At 38.3% G+C, this 21206-nt stretch overlaps 1 protein-coding gene across 1 annotated transcript; it reads left to right on the top strand.

The window, feature by feature from the left end:
• Nucleotides 1-806: 806 nt before the first annotated feature.
• On the top strand, nt 807-20378 carry slc6a17 (solute carrier family 6 member 17). Its single transcript, XM_060930838.1, has 11 exons — nt 807-1095; nt 5821-5978; nt 6869-6995; nt 9671-9852; nt 11908-12018; nt 12441-12682; nt 12872-13064; nt 15751-15943; nt 17756-17915; nt 18147-18309; nt 20010-20378. Exons 1-11 carry the CDS (start codon nt 807-809, stop codon nt 20376-20378), a joined length of 2187 nt encoding a protein of 728 aa, XP_060786821.1.
• The last annotated feature ends 828 nt before the right edge of the window (nt 20379-21206 follow it).

The following is a 21206-nucleotide window of genomic DNA, read 5'->3' on the forward strand; positions in this document are numbered from 1 at the left end:
GTGGTTTCTATATCCACTTCTTTTGAGTGTACTTCTTGGTTTTAATAACTTGCTTGCTTGTTGTACACAAACGTGGCAATAAGTTCTTGTGTTAATCGACCAGACTCCACTTTTAGATCATTAATCCCTTTTGATTGAGAATGCCCTGCATGCATGGTTTTATGTTGGCTTCTGGCACATCCAGACAGTTTTAAATACAATACCTACAATTAAAAACAGTTAGTTTTTATTGCATTTATTTAATTCCTGAGCTCCCATCTGTAACAGGGAGTGATGTTGCATTCCATTAATACACTTTACAATAGATTATTAAATTCAAATAGAATAGATGAGCCAAAATAATTGGGGATCTTTTTTAATGGGCTCTGACTAGTGACAAGTATGAATAGGTGGGTCTTAAACTAGAAAAGGTTGAGAACCCCTGGTCTAGAGGACTGTCCAGGAAAGGAACAGATTTTGCAACACCGGTTTGAATCCTGGTGTTGACATATTTCTGAATGGGCTATTTTTTATATTTATGTACCATAGCTTCTATCTCCCAATCAGACAAAGGCTGAGCTCAGACCTGCACAGGTCTCTACTTCGAGAAATTGGGCCAAGCACAAAATGTTTCATGACTGATACATTATTTTGCACAACATTTTAAATAGTTTGTCCACTATTTTTCAAAGCTTATCCTTGTCCAAATCATGTCTGATTCTCTCCTCTGATCCCACACAGCTCAGAACTCCCTATCTCTTCAGAGTGGTGACTAGCATACCAGCCATCTTGTCCCACTCTTACTTCCAACTTAATCCAGTTCAGCCATGCCTAAAAGCAGTAAAGTGACACAGCGTGAGCACAGCAATGAGCATGTCACCGAGTCTGTGGCTGACCTGCTGGCCCTGGAGGCCCCTATGGACTATAAGAGTAGCCAGATGAGCATGAGCATGGCTGGAGGAGGTGCAGCACCAAAGCCTGACATCTCTCCAGACCTGGAGGATGGCCGACCAGCCTGGAACAGCAAGTTGCAGTACATCCTGGCCCAGGTGGGCTTCTCAGTGGGACTGGGGAACGTCTGGCGCTTTCCTTACTTGTGCCAGAAGAATGGAGGAGGTAAGAAGCTGGTGGGCTTATTTGGGTTGCTTGACACCAGTTTAGATGTCTTTTTATGGCTTTTGAAATTAATTTAGTTTTATTTAAATAGCACTTTAAAAATAGACATTGTCACAAAGCAGCTTTACAGATGTAGATTTAAATACCAGAGGCACAACCCTGCTAGATTAATCTTTTCATAACCCTTTATAGAAACCCTTTTCAGTTATATAAGGCTTGAAATGTGCAGTCATTGTGTTCCTCTTTGATTGAACTGGCAATTTAGTATAGTTATTTATGGCAACCAAAGGCAGAGACACTTTATAAACGGGCTAGTCAAGGCTACAGAAGGCACGATGTATAATGTTACCTGAAAGATTATGTTTCCAGCAGCTATTACTCTCTCTGCTGAGGCTGTGTATTGTGATAATGCAAAAAAACTGCTTAGTATATTGTTGTATCACATTTGTTGCACAGAATAGTATTTGTTGTATTATTGTAGTATTGTTGTGTAGAAGATGAAAATCCAGTGAAGTGAGAGATATTTTGCAGAAAACAGAACCATCCACAGTTTGTCTTTTGTTTGTCCAGAGAAGTCACCATTATAATAGAAACGGGAAATGTCTCTTTTATAGGAACAGGGATTTTTTTTTCCAACCTCATATTTTATTCAGGAGTACCATTTACTTGGGCTTGGTATTGGCACAAATGTCCTGACTCGATTCAATTCTGATTCACAGGCTAATGATTTGATTCAGATTCTGTATTGATTCAATAGGAATAAGATATGAAATACTATAAAACAGGTTTTCATATTTGGAGAGATGTTTAATAACACTCGTAAGGGAACACAAATTTACAAATACAGTTACTGGAAACAAAATAGCTTGCATTAGCCATGGTGAAGACTAAAAGATTTTCCTCTATGCATTCACAGGTCGTTAAATGGGGCAGGGGTGCTAGTAATTGCTTTTAGTACTAGTCAGAGCCTGTCTTTTTAATTTTCTGAATATGTTTAATCGTGGGGCAGCACGGTGGTGTAGTGGTTAGTGCTGTCGCCTCACAGCAAGAAGGTCCGGGTTCGAGCCCCGTGGCCGGCGAGGGCCTTTCTGTGCGGAGTTTGCATGTTCTCCCCATGTCCACGTGGGTTTCCTCCGGGTGCTCCGGTTTCCCCCACAGTCCAAAGACATGCAGGTTAGGTTAACTGGTGACTAATTGACCGTAGGTGTGAATGTGAGTGTGAATGGTTGTCTGTGTCTATGTGTCAGCCCTGTGATGACCTGGTGACTTGTCCAGGGTGTACCCCGCCTTTCACCCGTAGTCAGCTGGGATAGGCTCCAGCTTGCCTGCGACCCTGTAGAACAGGATAAAGCGGCTAGAGATAATGAGATGAGATGAGATGTTTAATCGTAGCGGAAATGAACCTAGAAAATCGTTCACACAAAAATGCATATTAGCCTAAAAGATTAATCCATAAATGTTATAGATCAATACTGAATTCGATGAATTTTTTAAAATGATTGAAAAACAACCTGTGATGACCTGGCGACTTGTCCAGGGTGTACCCCGCCTTTCGCCTGTAGTCAGCTGGGATAGGCTCCAGCTTGCCTGCGACCCTGTAGAACAGGATAAGGCAGCTAGAGATAATGAGATGACATTGAAAAACAATATTTTTGCACACCCCAACGCTTTATAGTTGAAGGTTGAGACATTTATGTGGTTTTGTTGCTTTTCTGACAACGCCATAATAAACATTAATGCCTGTAATTTCCCTGTCATTAGCAGGATTGTGGGGGAAAATGAGTTCCATCATTTTTAGACAAGTTTTAGACATTTTTTAAGATATTGTATGTGCATCGTTCATGCATTTTGATCAAGAAGAGATATTTTAAGATATAGACATAGTTCTATATTTTAGTGCTGGTAAAAGCACTACAGGTAAAGCATGGAAATCAGACATGTCCTGTCTTGTGCAGTAGCTATGGAGCTGCATCTTTCTTTTTGACATCCCACTGGGTCTAGTCCCCTTTATCCTATCTCTCTCTCACTCTCTATCCCACTGTATTCCCTTCTGTCTGTCTCCTATAGTTATATGCAAGGCCTGCAATTTCCCTTTCATTATAAGGCAGCCTAAATAACTCATGGACCAAAAGGCTAAACAGAGCAGTGGTGTGCCACCCAACAGCAAACAAGCTTCACAATCAAACTGAAAGCGAGCAGGGTTTTTTTTTTTTGATCATTAAGTATTAGTCCCTGTCTGCTATGCGGTTATTTTGAGAGTGCTCTCTCTGACTTCAAACAGAGACTCACGAAAAGCAGGATGAAGGTGTTACTGGTCATCTCGGACTGAAATCTCCATCACCATGGAGCTGCTTGACGTCAAGCCTCTAAGTGATTTGCTGTTTCATTGTATCACATCAGGCTCTATCTGCTCACTCATGTTTACTGGGCTTTCAGCTATCCTTATGTGATTTTAATTAGTTTAGCAAGATTCATTCCAGAGGAAAAAAAAATACACTACAGGTGTATTCTTGGGTGTGTTTGTTTGTTTGTTTGGTCTTTTTTTTTTAATATCTGAGATCCATTATGGAAATGTGAAATAGTGATTCAGAAGTGAGCAGTGATACAGTGGTCCCATCTTAACCCCTTGAACTCACAGACATACCTTACTTACTCACACACATTCCCTATTAGTTTCACTGTAGATACTCAATAATATGCTTTAACCCTTTGATGCAAAACATGGGTCAAAATTGACCTGGCTGAGTTTTTATCTTCTATATCTTTGCAATAAATTAATTCCATCATTCAGTATTCAAGGTATTCCTCAATTAACTTGTTTTTGATCATCATACATCCTTATTTTATTTTTTCCTTTCTTACTTTTTGAATAAAAACCCTTTTTGTATCACTACCCTTCTAATGCACAACATGGGTCAGAAACGACCTGCATTCATTTTCCAGGTTATTTCATGTATTTCATGTATTTCTATGATATACTTTTGAAATAAATTCATTTTGTCATTTACTTTTCCAAATATGCAGTAAATATCTTGTTTTTGTTTAGCAGAAATCATCATTTTTATTTTTCCTTTCTTAAGTTATGAACAAGCACAGCTTTTGTAATTCTACATCAAGTTTACACACATGGGTCAGAAACGACCCACATGCATTTACTACAGCGTTTGGTGGGAACTGTGAATTGTGCTTGTGTCAGACATTTCACAGCTCAGCACAGCGCCCTTTGCCCATCTAATACATGTAAGTAATGTTTTTCAATTGTTCTCACATTACCTTAGAAAAAAATTGATTATGTTTAGGTTACCTTGAGAGTGAGTAGATTACTTGTCAGAAAGTTACAAGTAATTACTATTAGCTACCTAGCTGTTGACATTAGTTAGCTAATTTTATTGTAGTTGGCTTAGCTAACTACATAGTTAATAAATAAATAACTGGCCCCATTCACTGCTAAAGTAATTACTTGAAACAAATTATTATTATTATTATTATAGTATTAAGACATTTAATTTTAAATCACACTTGGATGACCTATGTGTAGTAATATAAAAAGTATTTTTGTTCATAAAGTAGGAAAGAAAAAAATTAAATTAATGATTTGTGGTAATTAAAAACAAGATATTTAAAGAATATTTGGAATATTCAATCATAAAATAAATTGATTTCAAAAGATAGAGCAAAGAAAAACTCAGTCAGCATGAAATAACCTGGAAAATAAATGTGGGTCATTTTCGACCCATGTTGTGCATTAGAAGGGGTGTGCATATGTTTTGCATCAAAGGGTTAAGGTAAAGAAGTGGAAAAAAGCCTTAAGAGCTAATATTTTAGCATAAAAGAGCTGTATGTATATGAGGATAATAATAATAGGTTTAATGCTGTAACTGTGGTGGCATTTGTGTTGTGGCTACTTCTGTTGTGTTGTGTTATGAATACTTCCATTGTGTTGTGGCTGTGTGCAGCATGCTTCTCTTTTTGCATGTGTTGTCTGAAATTGTAGCAGACATGTTATCAAATCAAATTGCTGCATATATATATATTTGTTTGTGTTCTCTATGTATACAATTGTTTTCTCAATTTGCAAGAAGTTTCATGATGCAACTACGTGTTGTCAAATTAATGCATGTATTTTCTGCATTTGCGACTGTTGTCTTCATTTGGAACTATTGTCTTAATCGGGAGGTGTTGTGGCCTCTCTCGGCCACCGTACATAAAAGGCTAAGCTCAGAGAGAGCTGAAATAGCAAAATCATGACTAAATGGTGAAAGAGCCACTGCTAAACACAGTATGTGCTCCACATTCCAGTAATTCAGCTCAGAAACTGCAGCATGTTGGCCTCCATGGGCACACATGAAGGGTTCCTCCTTTTACAGGGTTTAAATTTGATAGCATAATCCATATAAAAATTCAGTAAGTCATTACCATTTATAGGATTTGAATCTTATTGATCAAAGTTGACATTTATGAGTCTGCTTATATATACATTTTAAAAAACTCACAAGCTCTTGTGGGCTACAAACCTTTTTCTGAACTCGGAGTATGATCATGAAAACAATATTTCTGTAAATGCTCCTGAAACAATTTTTGAATACATTTGTTTGTATCCAGCTTTATAAATGACACACAGTGTGCTTAAACCATTGGTAGTATTGTCCCATGTTGTGGAAAATATAATATCTTTATATATCTTTACATCATCATAACAAGATAATGATGTTATCTTGTTTTCAGGTGCCTACCTTGTCCCCTATTTCATCCTCCTCATCCTCATTGGCATCCCACTTTTCTTCCTGGAATTGGCAGTGGGTCAGAGGATCCGCAGAGGAAGCATTGGTGTCTGGAACTATGTTTACCCTCGACTGGGTGGCATTGGCGTGTCCAGCCTAATGGTGAGCAAATGGAGAAAAATGCAGGCTGATAACTGATTAGTTAACTAAAGTTTTTCAGCTTTCTGTATGGGTTTCGTATGGTAGTCTAGAGAGATGGCAGCAGATTTTTATGTCAGGTCATTCCAGACTATAAAAATAGCTGTGGCTGGGTACACACTCAACTCTGGTTTATGAATGACATTATCACAGATCACATAATCCACCAGTTCACACAGAGTGAGTAATGTACTGTAACTGTTCTAGCTGGACAGCAGAATACCTTCAATGCAGTGACTGATGACTGCTTTATTCCAAACTGGGACTTGATGTTTAGTGAAATGAAGTGAAGAACCCATACATTTTTTGATGAGTCACTCAGCCCTGATCCGCCATCTGCCTGGCTGTTGGTTAATTCTCTGACTCAAGCTGTAGACCAACCAGAATCAGCTGAACAAAATTTTCCCTGTATCATCACATATTGCATATAGTGACAAAAACTGGTCTCTGTGCGCCACTGCGAGAAGTCTTCTTTGTTGCCAAAAGCAGTAGAAGATGCTGCATCTGCTGTATTCTCTTCATGAACTGATCTTGCATCATGGCCATCTTGTTTTCAGTGAGGTGCCAGTTTGAGGGACAGATCAGTATTTAAAACAAGTAAAACAGTCCTGAACTGCCTAGAAGTGGGTCTGCTGTGAGAAGAGCAGCTATTAATAGACACAAAGAGAGTGGCCCATGCTACAGAGAAAATGTGCTTTAATAATTCACTGACTCCCCTGGCTGTGAACCTGTGATGGAGCCAGAAGCCATTTTGCACACTGGATCTAAAAACATCAACAATGTATAAATTTATATTTTAAAAACTGCAGAATACAAAATGGTCATTTTCTCTGTCTTTTCTTCTCTGTCTGGAGGTGTGTGGCTTTGTGGGTCTGTACTACAATGTGATCATTGGCTGGAGCATATTCTACTTTTTCCAGTCATTCCAGTTCCCTCTGCCGTGGGCTGACTGTCCCATCCGGAGAAATGGAAGCCAAGCCTGTGAGTGTGCTACAATATTGAAAGCAACGTTTTAAGGCTTACTGTTTCCAGATATAAAGCAGATATAGCACCGCACTGTTGTATATGGTTCTGCTCTGTGAGCTTCTACTATTTTAATAGCAAGCTATATACATATCTGATTACTTACATGTATGGAACTTGGAAGCTGACAAAAGTAATTTAATATTGATTTTGTATATATGGCTTACAAGACTGAGTCAAATGAAAACCTTAAAAGTGCAGCATGAATTAGAATTGAATTCTAAAGAGGAATCTTGACTTTCGTTAAGCACTAAAACACTCGTACCGAACAAAATGGAGATTGTGTAGAAAAATGAGACAGTTTTGTGCCAACTATTTGCAATAAACAATGCCCAATAAAGAAATTAAGGTTTCATTTGACTCACCCTTGTATATATGGTGGATGTAAAAAGTCTACACACCCCTGTTAAAATTGCAGGGGGGTTTTGATGTGAAAAGTGAAACCAGAAACAATCAAGTAAAATCTTTTCTATATGAAACCAAAATAATTCAAGTGAAAAGCAGACAGAAAAGCTTTAGAAAAAATAAAAGAAAAAACATACAATAACCAGGTTGTCTAAGTCTGCACACTTCCTAACTAATACTTTGTTAAAGCTCCTTTGCTTGTAATACAGAATTCAATATTTTGGGAAAGAGTTTACCAACTTGGCACATCTTGATCTGGCCATTTTATTCCACTCTTCCTTGTAGAAAAAAAAATGCTCAAGATCTGTCAAATTGCGAAGGGATCTGAAAATTGAAATTGTGATCTTCTTCTTCTGAAGCCTTTCCTTTATTGAACCCTAAATAAATAAATAGATGGATAAATAAATAAATAAATTTCATATACTAGTTTATGCAAATTAGGACAAAGCTAAAGCATCTGGGATTCCCAGAGAAAAGTAGATGTTTTCAGAGTGATCAAACTCAGCATTTAGCTCATCACAGTTGTTTCTTACACCCGTGTCTGTAAAGTCAAGTGAAGGAATGTGGAGTAAAGTGGAAGAAAAATGGAAGCTCTGAACTGTAATGAGTTAAGTAGATCTAAAGCTTTTAAGTTCTATTAAAATAGCTTCATTCAATTAAGCAGCCAACTTTGCTAGCAGCTAATGTTCGCGTAGCCTAAATGGCTAGAATGTTAGCACTTAGTGTTTAATACCACTATTCACCCAGCTGTTTTCCCTGGGAATGTCAGGTGCTTCACCTATTTATATTTAAGATTCAAATTTTTTTTTTTAAGTTTCAAAACTATAACCTGTAATTGAGAAATTTATATTTTAAAAGGGAAATCTTTGGTCTAGAAAGTTCAAAACAAAGAAAAAAATCTGCAAAAATGTAAATGTACACACAGAATATAATGTATAGAATATAAACATAAAAGAAATTGACATTCAGATGCTTTTGTCAGGTTGCAAGCTCCATAAGCATATAGACTCCTTGGACAGAAGAAGCAAATGTTTGACATATATTACTATGCAGAAGCATCATTATGGCTTTTAAAGCTGTTTTAACAGATCCAACTGTTATATTTAATATCTCCCATCATGCCAGTGCCTGTTTATTGGTTTGGCCAGCTGATGATTGGATTACACTAGAGAACACAGAGAATCATGCATCAAATGTCGATTATCATCTTATGTTCAGTACTTAATTCCACTGATCCTTGTCATCTCTATTAATTTCAAACTAATAACCTAGCAAAAGTTATTTTGAAATCCCCAGGGTATATTGTATTAATCAAAATGGTAATACACACAGTATTCATGGGAATGGACAAAAAACATTTACATGCCTCAAATCTTCATTTTGGAAGGTGTGTACACAGATTTGTGTACAAAGAATAGATGGTAGTAACATGACAGGGATAAAAAAAATTATTTTTATTTCACATTTACAAAGACTAGTCATTTGTAGGTCTTTAGCTCAAGCCAAAATGACTTTCATGTGTAACACAAATATGATTTTTCATGTTCTTTAGTGACACTAAAAATAGTACATACAATTTTATTTTGTTGATTATTTTTTCTTCTATGCCATTTTAATGTAAAAATACAGTATATCCCTGATTTGAATGTAAGCACATGCATGTCATATGTAGAAAGTCTCTTACATGATGAAATTTTGAATATTACAGGTTTTCCTCGACTAAAATATATTTCTTTTTGCATGTTTCTCAACCAGAATAAAGCTGTAGCATTAATGTCTGGTTAGCCCCAAAAGTGAAAAGGCATAACATTTCATTCAGGAGCATGACAGACACTTTTAAAATTCATTACCTGATTACAAACTGAACTGATTAGGCTCATGTCTGCTTTATTACAGCATGTAACGATCCAACAACTTGATCAAATTGTGACATTTACTATATGGGGAAATTACAATTAGCTAGTAAGATTTGCAGGAACATAGTCCAAGCAAGATTAAAAACATTTTAAAAATGCATGTGATTTGGTGAAATGTTTTTTTTTCTTTGTTGAGGTGTCAAGATAAGTTATATATATGAAAATATTACAGTCACAGTGACATACAATGGGTTTTCCTAGACCGCCTCATACTTTAGCTGTATTGAATGCAGATGACTACTCACTAACTGTGAGTACTTAAATGATGACTCACAGTTAGTATCTTGCCTTCCTGCTTTTCTTCCTGAGCAGTTATAGAGCCAGAGTGCGAGAAAAGCTCTGCCACAACATATTTTTGGTATCGTGAAACACTAAACATAACCAGCACTATTGCGGAGAGTGGAGGGCTGAACTGGAGGATGACTCTGTCTCTGCTGGCTGCGTGGATCATTGTCTGCCTGGCCGTCATTAAGGGTATCCAGTCCTCTGGAAAGGTGAATCTCAAGCTCAGTACAAAAGTTCAATCCTATCCATTTTTATATTTTTTGTACTTTTTAACCACCGAAGATTTTAAGCACCTATATATTTTGATGATTGACTACTTATCTATCTAAGAGGGCTGTTTCACAATCGTGGTTGTCTTTTTGAATAACACCAACTACCTCCTGCAACTAGGTCAAGTATACACTTACCAGCCACTTTAATAGGAACTTGTTCTTGATCCTAAGATTCCTGTTCTTGGCTGGCAGAAGTGGAACCCAATGTGGTCTTCTGTTGTTGCATGCTGAGATGCTTTTCTGCTCATCACGGTTCTAAAGAGTGATTATATGAGTTACTATATCCTTCCTGGCAGCTCAAACCAATCTGGCCATTTTCCTCTGACCTCTCTTGTCAACAAGACACTTCCACCCACAGAACTGTCGCTTACTCAGTGTTTTTTGTTTTTTACACCATTCTGTGTAAACTCTGGAGACTGTCGTTTGTAAAAACCCCAGGAGATCAGCAGTTTCTGAAATACTCATCTGGTACCAATATCCATGCCACAGTGAAAATCAGAGGGATCACAATTTTTCCCGTTCAGATGTTTGAAGTGAACATTAAATGACGCTCTTGATTTGTATCTGCATGACTGTATGCATTGTGCTGCTGTCAAGGGATTGGCTGATTAAATAACTGCATAAAACAGCAGGTGTATGGGCATTCCTAATTAAGTCGCCAGTGAGTATATATTTTATATATATATATATATATATATGTTTGAGTTTCTTATACTTTATTTTACAAGGACACACCAACCCTACCTACGTTCTTATAAATATGTTTGTAAGAGTCAAATACAGACTCAGTTTAGACCTCGTGGTCTCATCTCATCATCTCTAGCCACTTTATCCTGTTCTACAGGGCCGCAGGAGCCTATCCCAGCTGACTACAGGCGAAAGGCGGGGTACACCCTAGACAAGTCGCCAGGTCATCACAGGGCTGACACATAGACACAGACAACCATTCACACCTACGGTCAATTTAGAGTCACCAGTTAACCTAACCTGCATGTCTTTGGACTGTGGGGGAAACCAGAGCAAACCCACGGGGAGAACATGCAAACTCCGCACAGAAAGGCCCTCGCCGGCCACGGGGCTCGAACCTGGACCTTCTTGCTGTGAGGCAACAGCGCTAACCACTACACCACCGTGCCACCCCGACCTCGTGGTCATTTCATTTATTTCTATTTTAATGATTACATTTAGATTTTACTGGTTAAATTCAGGATTGCATTTTTAGCACTAATGAGGTTTTACTTAGGGACGCATACTTTCATTCACAATGGAAAGATATTTAAGTGGAAGGTACTTTTTTTTGGCAAACTAAATGCCTCTGACAGGATGCTGTGTCTGTCAAAAAAGTCCTCTCCAAAAAACACCATACGATTAGGTTGTAAATGATTTTGAAGAAAATATTTGTCTCTTTTGAAGCAGAATACTCTGTTGTTGCACAGTAAAAAGCAGGACTTGAAACAGATGTGAGACACATTTGCAGCAGAGCTTCACATGTGGTGGAAATGTGTGTCTGTCAAAAAGTGCCATCTCTGGAAAACCACAAGGATCGTCACCACTTCAGTTGTTATTACAGTTACCACCGTGTACAAACATCACTGCACAGTACTTGAAAATTTGCACTAAAAACCCCATACAAGTCAACAGTTTTTCACTTTGTATATCTTACTCTTGTGGACTATAAGAAAGTGGGTCAATTTTAGAAATACACTATATGCCGTCTTCTCACCACAAGTAAAATGCCCAGTATATGACCTGTAGCTCTGAAATTCTGTGCAGTTAATTTTCATCTCAAAAGGTAATTTTTGGCAGCAGAGAAACACAAAAATCTGAGCTTTGATTTTTGGACTATTGTGGACCCAAAAAATATACCCTGATTGTGAAACAGCCCAAGAAGAGGATGAAAAGACAGAGCTTTGAGTCGTTTATCAGATCATGTATTTGATCTTGTTAAGAAAACTTTCTTCTAATCCTTGTGCACTATGGGGACCTCCTTAGGTGATGTACTTCAGCTCTCTGTTCCCGTATGTGGTGCTCTTCTGCTTCCTGGTACGTGGATTGTTTCTTAAGGGGGCTGTAGACGGCATTGCTCACATGTTCACGCCAAAGGTAAGAAGTTTCACACAAATACACAGTTATTCAAAAGACTTATTTTTGCCACATGTGTAAGCAGCAGGATTGCAGAATATGCTCTGACACTGATTTAGTCAACTTCTCTGAACAGAAGCCAATTTCTCCTTAGCGTGCAACTCTGACTGCTGTCTCCCCCTGGTGGTGAACTCAGAATAAAGTCATGCATATTAATAGAGTTATAAATTTATTACTCATTACTCATGCATGACCGAAAGGGACCATGAGACTGAGTTATTAAGTAGGTGCATATAAATAGATACAGGAAAGTAATTTTCAAGTAATAAATCATTACATGACTAAGAAAGGAAAATTGTCAAGTGTTCTTGATCATGCATGAGCTCTGCTTCAATAATTGAGCAGAAATAGATGAACATTCCACTGAATACATATTCCTGCAGCTGGAGATCATGCTGGAGCCACAAGTATGGCGTGAGGCTGCAACGCAGGTCTTCTTTGCTTTGGGTCTGGGTTTCGGTGGAGTCATTGCTTTCTCCAGTTACAACAAGAGGGACAACAACTGCCATTTTGATGCTGTCTTAGTGTCTGTGATCAATTTTCTTACCTCCATCCTGGCCACGCTGGTGGTGTTTGCTGTGCTTGGTTTCAAGGCTAACATCATGAACGAAAAATGTGTGGTGGAGTGAGTGCACCATTTTACTATATTTGCTATTAATATGATAAAATCTGAATGTAATCAGCAAATTTATGAGACATTATTCAATGAAAGAATAGTTCATAAGGTATGCAAAAGGTTGGTTAGTGATGTGATTAAAGATTAGTGTGCAAAATTGCTATCAGGTATCATCTGATGGCTGAGTTCTTGTTCTAGGAATGCTGAGAAGATTCTGGGCTACCTGAACTCCAATGTGCTGAGTCATGATCTGATCCCGCCTCATGTTAATTTCTCCCACCTCACCTCATCAGACTATGCTGAGATGTATGAAGTGATTAAAATTGTGAAGGAGGACAGCTTTGCTCAGCTGGGACTGGAGCAGTGTCTACTGGAGGATGAACTCAATAAAGTCAGTTTAAAATCCACTGAGCTAATGCTGTTTGGTTATGTTTATACTGTCTGATCAACTTTGCATCTTTATTTTACATTTGGATTAGTTCAGATTTTAATTATGTGATTAAATATTCTTAAAAACAGCACTGCTGAATGCTCAATTTTGATCGGTCAGAAAGTGCTAAGTAATATTCTGCAACAGCGCAATACTGACCGTTCCGACTGCAGGATTTATATTAATGCATAATAACAACTGACACAGAGACTTGTATGGCAGATGTGCCACATAAACTGATTTAAAATCCTGTGTAATTATCGATATTGTGAAGTTTTCTGTGAAGAGATGGTTATGTAGCCTTTTTGGAAGGAGTCTCCAGTGTCAGAACTTTCTATTCAGAATAGACAGCTGGTGAAGGAATGACTGTTCATAGATATTATTGTTATATTGTTATAATAGAAGTGATAGCCTAACTTGTTTCACTTATGTTCCATAACAGAAAATTATATATATATATATATATATATATATATATATATATATATATATATATATATATATATATATATATACACACACTTTTACTGTGTAAAAGTCTTAGGCACCATATTTTTTAGTACAAACTTTGTTATAGACTTTTATTTTATGAATTCTACATTATCATGTGTGCACAAAAACACTTTAGAGTTCTAAATAGGGATGTCCCGATCAGGTTTTTTTGCCCTCCGATCCGATACCGATCATTTGATTTTGAGTATCTGCCGATACCGAGTCCCGATCCAATACTTCTTATAATCCATAAAAAATAAAGACGAGGAAAGAAACGGATCCAGGATGTTCCTCATTTTTTATTTAACACCTTATTTTAACATCCAACAACTCCGTTAGCAAACAGAGTACTTACATGAGGCAGTTTGAACAATAAATAACAAATTAAAAAAAATAACCTTAAAATACCTGGCAGGAATTTAAACAAATAAAAAAAAATAAAGTGCCACAGTGCCAGTAATTTGCTTTTAAGAACGCATCTCACAGTGGTGTACAGTAATTTCAATTAAGGAAATGAACGTTTTTCTTGATGAAAACAAGCATTTCTACCCTTTCAGGTTTGAGCCCGTTTCTTTTGTCATCCAACAACAACAAAAAAAATGATCTCATGCTTTGCTTTCCGCTTCGAACTGCTTCCGTGTTCAACTTTGCCGGCAACAGGCAGCCAATAACCAATAGCGTCTCCGCTACAAAGTGATGTCATGCCGCACGCGTTGATGTTGCCATGTTGAGACAAGAGGTCTGGTCTCACTCTGTGCCAACGCATAGCTATTGATGTGTTAAAAATGAGAATATATTATATAGATATATATCCAATCCCTGATCGGGAGGCAATGCCCGATTCCGATCGAGTCTGAAACCATGTGATCGGGCCCGATTTCCGATCACGTGATCGGATCGGGACATCCCCAGTTCTAAACATTAGTTTTCCGGCACAAAATTAAATGTCACAGAAAAATGTTTGTCAGTAAAGAAAGCAGCATATTACATAAGAGACAATTTTCAGACCAAAACATAATGAAGGCTGCTGTGTTTTGCTGCAAAAATAAGAAGGAAGTGCAACCGTCAAAGTGTCCAGAAGAACTGTGACTGATTCTGTAAGATGCTCAGTAAAACTTACAGCTGAGTTCCTTATGAAACTGCACTAACTGTACCTGAGGCTAATTTTTTTAAGCAAAGGGTCGTCTCACACCAAATATTGAGTTTTTTCATGCATTACTGTTTATTAAGCTTCATGTTCTTTTTTAATGTAGAAACATTTAATTTCATTATTTTTGAAGGCATCTTTGCTCTACAGCATTTCTTTGCATGTACCTAACACTTTTGCACAGTACTGTGTGTGTGTGTGTGTGTGTGTGTGTGTGTGTATATATATATATATATATATATATATATATATATATATATATATATATACACACACACACACACACACAATACCAATAAAAGTTTAGACATGCTTTCCCTTTCATAGGTTTTTCTGTATTCTAAATTGTAGAACAATACTGAAGACATCAAAACTATAAAATAACATATGGGACATATATGGAATTATGTGGTAAACAAAAAGTTTTAAAAAATGTTTCATATTTTAGATTCTTCAAAGTAGCCACCGTTTACCTTGATGACGCTTTGCACACTATTGGCATTATCTTAACCAGCTTCATGAGGTAATCACCTGGAATGCTTTTCAGTTAACAGGTGCCTCGTCAAAAGTTAATTAGTGCAATTTATGGCCTTCTTAATGGGTTTGAGATCAAAGAGTAAACAGTAAATAATAAAAATACAGTAAATAGCCCTATTCCACAACTGTAGTAATCGATATTATGCCAAGAACCGCTCAAGTAAGTAAAGAGAAACGACATCCATCATTACTTTAAGACATGAAGTGACTTTTAATTAACAAAAATAAAGAAGACCTATGGAATTAGAAGGTGTGTCCAAAATTATGATTGGTACTGAATAAAAACACTTTGGGATGTGGTATTATTGGAAAACAATCAGCCTCTGGGTGGGAATGACATCACACCACCGTATTCTCCTATAATAGCATGCCCCAATGTGTTTTACTCCTTACTTATTCTGGACCAATGACAGTTTTTTGCCAAAAAATTCTGTCTCTGTCTAAGTTATCTCTGTCTCATTTCACCTGTAGGCTGTCCAAGGCACTGGTTTGGCCTTCATTGCCTTTACAGAGGCCATGACACACTTCCCAGCATCTCCATTTTGGTCAGTGATGTTCTTTTTCATGCTGATCAACTTGGGACTGGGAAGCATGATTGGCACCATGACTGGAATCACTACTCCCATCCTTGACACCTTCAAAATACGCAAGGAGATCTTGACTGGTGAGAACTTCTACAAACATGCACTTGTGTACTCACTAATGCATTTCTATATTATTTTAGGAATGTATTTTTGAGTATCTGTGATATTAATGAGCTGCTTACATTTGGATGACTTACCTAGTCACTGGACACAATAGTCTTGACAGTTCTGGGTCACATCACCATGGGAGTCATAAAATAGTATATTTATATTAAGAAATGAAATTAATCATTATTTCCAAAATTTTAGGTTAATATGTTATGTTCAGGGGCGGCACGGTGGTGTAGTGGTTAGCGCTGTCGCCTCACAGCAAGAAGGTCCGGGTTCGAGCCCCGTGGCCGGCGAGGGCCTTTCTGTGCGGAGTTTGCATGTTCTCCCCGTGTCCGCGTGGGTTTCCTCCGGGTGCTCCGGTTTCCCCCACAGTCCAAAGACATGCAGGTTAGGTTAACTGGTGACTCTAAATTGACCGTAGGTGTGAATGGTTGTCTGTGTCTATGTGTCAGCCCTGTGATGACCTGGCGACTTGTCCAGGGTGTACCCCGCCTTTCGCCCGTAGTCAGCTGGGATAGGCTCCAGCTTGCCTGCGACCCTGTAGAACAGGATAAAGCGGCTAGAGATAATGAGATGAGATGTTATGTTCATATTTTATATTTATACGCAGAGCACAGTTCCTCACTCTCCGACCCATACTCTCATGTCAAGATATGTCATATCTGGTGTACCCCTAAGCCCTGTGATAACCTGGCGACTTGTCCAGGGTGTACCCCGCCTCTCGCCCATAGTCAGCTGGGATAGGCTCCAGCTTGCCTGCGACCCTGTAGAATAAGATACGCGGCTACAGATAACGGATGGATGGATGGATGGATGGATGGATGGATGGATGGATGGGTGTACTCCTAATGGAGCTGAAGGTGTAGCTGCATTTCAATTCCATTCAATTTTATTTGTGTAGCGCTTTTAACAATACATGTCACAAAGCAACTTTACAAAAATATACACATTCCAGACATAAATTTTAATCATATGAATTAATAAATGTATCCCTATTTCAGAAATTTGCTACTCGAGGGAGTGCAGGTCTAAAAGTTGGGGTCTAAAGTTGTAGTACTATGAGTCTGCAAACAGATACTACAGGTTCCCTCTGTCATTAACTGGATGCGTGTTATCCACCCAAAAGTACTGCTACCTGTGTGTGTTTGTGAGTAGGACATTATAAATAGGACACTGGTGGCTGTTCACAAGAACCCAGTTGCCTTCCAAGCTACCAGTGAAGACATCAAGAAACATGATTACATTGGTCATAAAGAGCTTTACTGTTATCAAGCTTTTGCGCATTACCATCCAGCTCATGAGCTTTCAGATAAGAACCACAGAGTGGTTTATGCTTAAATACTGCACTGAAAACATAAATCCACTTTATAAACTTTTGAGTATGTGGTTTTATGTTTGCCAGTTTAAAATTTATTTTTGCAAACGCATGCTGTAGTGAAAATATTCATAATTTTGTTAACTGAACTATATTTTTTTACCATAACATTCAGCCCTGCATTAGCTTAGGGCCAGAATGTAACAGTAGTCTTTGTTAACTTGGAACAACTCTAAATCTTGTTTGGCGCAGATCTGTAAAACGGCTCAGTTCCACTTTTGGGCTATTGTGAAAAACAACCTTGGCCCAGCTCTGCTATGTGGATCTGGAGCACATGCATTGCTAGATTTGGCCCTAATCTGGTGCAGTGTGCATCTGTTGTATGGGAGTAGACTGTGAGACAGTGTCTCATTTCTTTTAGATGTCTCATTTCACTAGATAACCTCTGACACTTATTCGTCCTCAGTGGTTTGCTGTATCGTTGCATTTTTCTGCGGCCTGTTATTCGTCCAACGATCAGGAAATTATTTCGTCACCATGTTTGATGACTACTCTGCTGGCCTTCCCCTCACAATCGTAGTCATCTTGGAAAATATATCTGTGGCCTGGATTTATGGCACCAAAAGGTACACTGTGCATTTTTATCAATGCTTTCTGTCTGATGAGTTTGTGCACAAGTTTCTTTGTATAAGTATGCTGACCTTTAGAAGTTATTTTAAAACAGGACGAAATTACCCAGACTTTGCCCAGAAATAACACAGAAAATTTGTAACACAAAACGTGTTATAATATCATCTCTGTTTTACTATAATCAGTTTAAAAAATTCATGCAGAATTCTTCTATGGTGTGTTATCAGGTTCATGCAGGATCTAGAAGATATGCTGGGTTTCAAACCATACAGGTTGTACTTTTATCTGTGGAAGTATGTGTCTCCAGCCTGCCTCCTTGTTCTTATTACTGCTAGTATCATTGAGATGGCCATCAGTCCACCGGGATACAATGCATGGGTTCAGGACCAGGTGAGTGAAACCCAGCTTAAAAATGCCTATTTATGTCATTCACTTATGACTAGCGGGGGAACCATATGAACAATTCACACTATGATAACCATGAAATACAAGATCATATTTTTGGTAGTTTTAATTGAATTACGTACAACCGCAAATCAGAAAAAGTTGGGACAGTATGGAAAGTGCAAATAAAAAAGAAAGCAGTGTTTTATAAACTGACTTTGACTTGCAGACATTATGATCCCAAGATAGTTCATGTTTTGTCCAGTCAATTTAATTTCATTTGTTAATATACATCCATTCCTGCGTTTCAGGCCTGCAACACATTCCAAAAAAAATTGGGACGGGGCAATTTAGAGTTAGGAATGAGGTAAAACAATTAAATAATGATGTGATTTTGAAATAGGTGATGTCAACAGGTGATTGTAGTCATGATTTGGTACAAATCAGTATCCAGAAAAGGCCTAATCTTTGAGGAGCAAAGATGGGCCGAGGATCTCCAGTTTGTCAACAAACGCTCGAGGAAATTATCGAAATGTTTGAAGACATTATTCCCCACAGAAAGATACGAAGGGATTTGGATATATGACCCTCTGTGGTGCATAATATTATTAAACAATTCAAGGAATTGTTTGGTGGGTAAAGGGCAAGGGCACAAGCGTAAGCTGAACATCTGTGATTTTTGATCCCTCAGACAGCACTGGATCAAGAACCATTATTCATCTATAGCTGATATAACCACATGGGCTTAGGATTACTTTGGCAAACATTTGTCAAGCACTACAGTATGGAGTTGCATCCACAAATGCCAGTTAAAACTTTACTGTGCAAAAAGGAAGCCTTATGTTAACTGTGTCCAGAAGCACCGTCAACATCTCTGGGTTCAGAGGTATCTGGGATGGACCATCACACAGTGGAAACATGTATTGTGGTCAAAAGAATCAGTATTTCAGGTCTTTTTTTGCAAGAAATGGATGCGGCATGCTCCAGACCAAAGACAAAACGGACCATCCAGACTTTTACCAGCAACTAGTCCAAAAGCTAGGGTCTGTCATGGTATGGGGTTGTGTCAGTGCCCTTGGCAAAGATAACTTACATTGCTGTGATGGCAGCATTAATGCAAAAAAGTACAATGAGATTTTGGAGCAACATATGCTGCCTTCAAGACGACATCTTTTCCAGGGATATTTCAACAAGACAATGCAAAACCACATTCTGCACACATTACAAAGGCAGGGCTGTGGAAGAAGAGGGAGTTGTAAGAAGGAATGGCAACATTGCAAAGTGGTAAATGCAATACCGTCCCAACCTTTTCTTGAAATGAGTTGCAAGAATCAAAACTGAAACAAGTGTTATATTGTTTTACTGTAAGTGTAATACAGGTCAAAGATTATTTACAAATCATTGTTTTCAGTTTTAATTACAATTTCAACATACCTTCCCAACTTTTTCTGATTTGGGGTTGAAGCTTTTGTGTGTGTGTGTGTGTGTGTGTGTGTGTGTGTGTGTGTGTGTGTGTGTGTGTGTGTGTGTTTCCTTCAAAGAGAACTTATACCACAAGAGTGTTTGTTTTTATTGTGATCTACTGTATATCAAAGGGGTATACTGCACTTGAAATTATTTGTCAGACATCATTATCTTTTACTGATATGGCATGACCTGTGTATCAACATTACCTCAGACTCCTCTATTTTGTCTTCTCTCTATAGGCGCTAGAACGCTTCCAGAGCTACCCTCCATGGGCTCTGGCCATGTGTTTCGCTCTCATTATCGTAGCCATGCTCCCTCTGCCACTGGTCTTCATTGCACGTCACTTTAACTGGCTCCCTGATGGCTCCAACAAACTGTCCGTCTCCTACCGCAAGAGCCTGACAAAGGACACCTCCAACCTGGAGGATGAGACACGTTTCATCCTGGGCAAAAACCCCAGTGAGACACCCTCTCCCATGCCCAGCCACCGAGCATACCTTGGCCCAGGCAATACATCGCCTGTCGAGCTCATCACCAACTCCACGTCCATCAGCGGCTATGGCAGTAGCTACCAGACCAACCCTGTGCCACCAAAATCTGAGTCCTGAGCTCCTCCCTGATCCGAAGGCATCACACACTAAAGACTGATAAAGAAGAAGGAAAAGGATGTGAGAAGCCACAGCATTTATCATAAGTTAATTGAAGCCATATAGGGAGGGAGGGATGGTGTGTGTCTGTGTGTGTGTGGAGGGGTGGTCAGTGAATAATGGAGGACTGAAAGAAAGAAAACAGCCACAGAAGGGCATTCTCCATATCTAGCCCTAATTAGCAGACGGTGAGTTGCAATTAGTACCTTCTGTTTCCTACCTACACATTTGGACCAAATGCATTTCTACAGAATAGTTGGTGAACAGAAAGCACTGAATCATCCACATAACACAAAGATTTACAAAACCTATATAAGATTCACCGACCTAAATTTTACACATACGATAGATATGTATAAGCATGAATGTAGATTACTTTTTGAAAACATTTAAACCACTGACTAAACCTTCTATAGAATCTTTGGGTTAGTGATTCTTACAGGTAGATAAAGCTTGGGGTGAGGTGTGAAAACTGCTCAGTAGGGATCCACTAATCCTTTTTTTCCCCCAATACAATACTGATATCACAGCTCTGTATAATAGATAATCTCCGAAACTGACGTAAAACCTAATTGCACAAACAATTGCAAAAGGCTTGCTCTGAGAACCTCAAATTGAAAACAATGGAAATAATATTGCTAAACTACTTTTCTTAATATGAAAAAAGTATATCAATATCAAGCACATTCATAGTATATATTTTATAAAAATACATTACTCTTCTATCAATCACAGCAACACTAGTCAGTCGTCAGCATCTGTGAAGTTGTGTATGCAGATGAGGGTAGA

Source organism: Neoarius graeffei, chromosome 10 (assembly GCF_027579695.1).
Source record: "Neoarius graeffei isolate fNeoGra1 chromosome 10, fNeoGra1.pri, whole genome shotgun sequence".
NCBI classification, from domain to species: domain Eukaryota; kingdom Metazoa; phylum Chordata; class Actinopteri; order Siluriformes; family Ariidae; genus Neoarius; species Neoarius graeffei.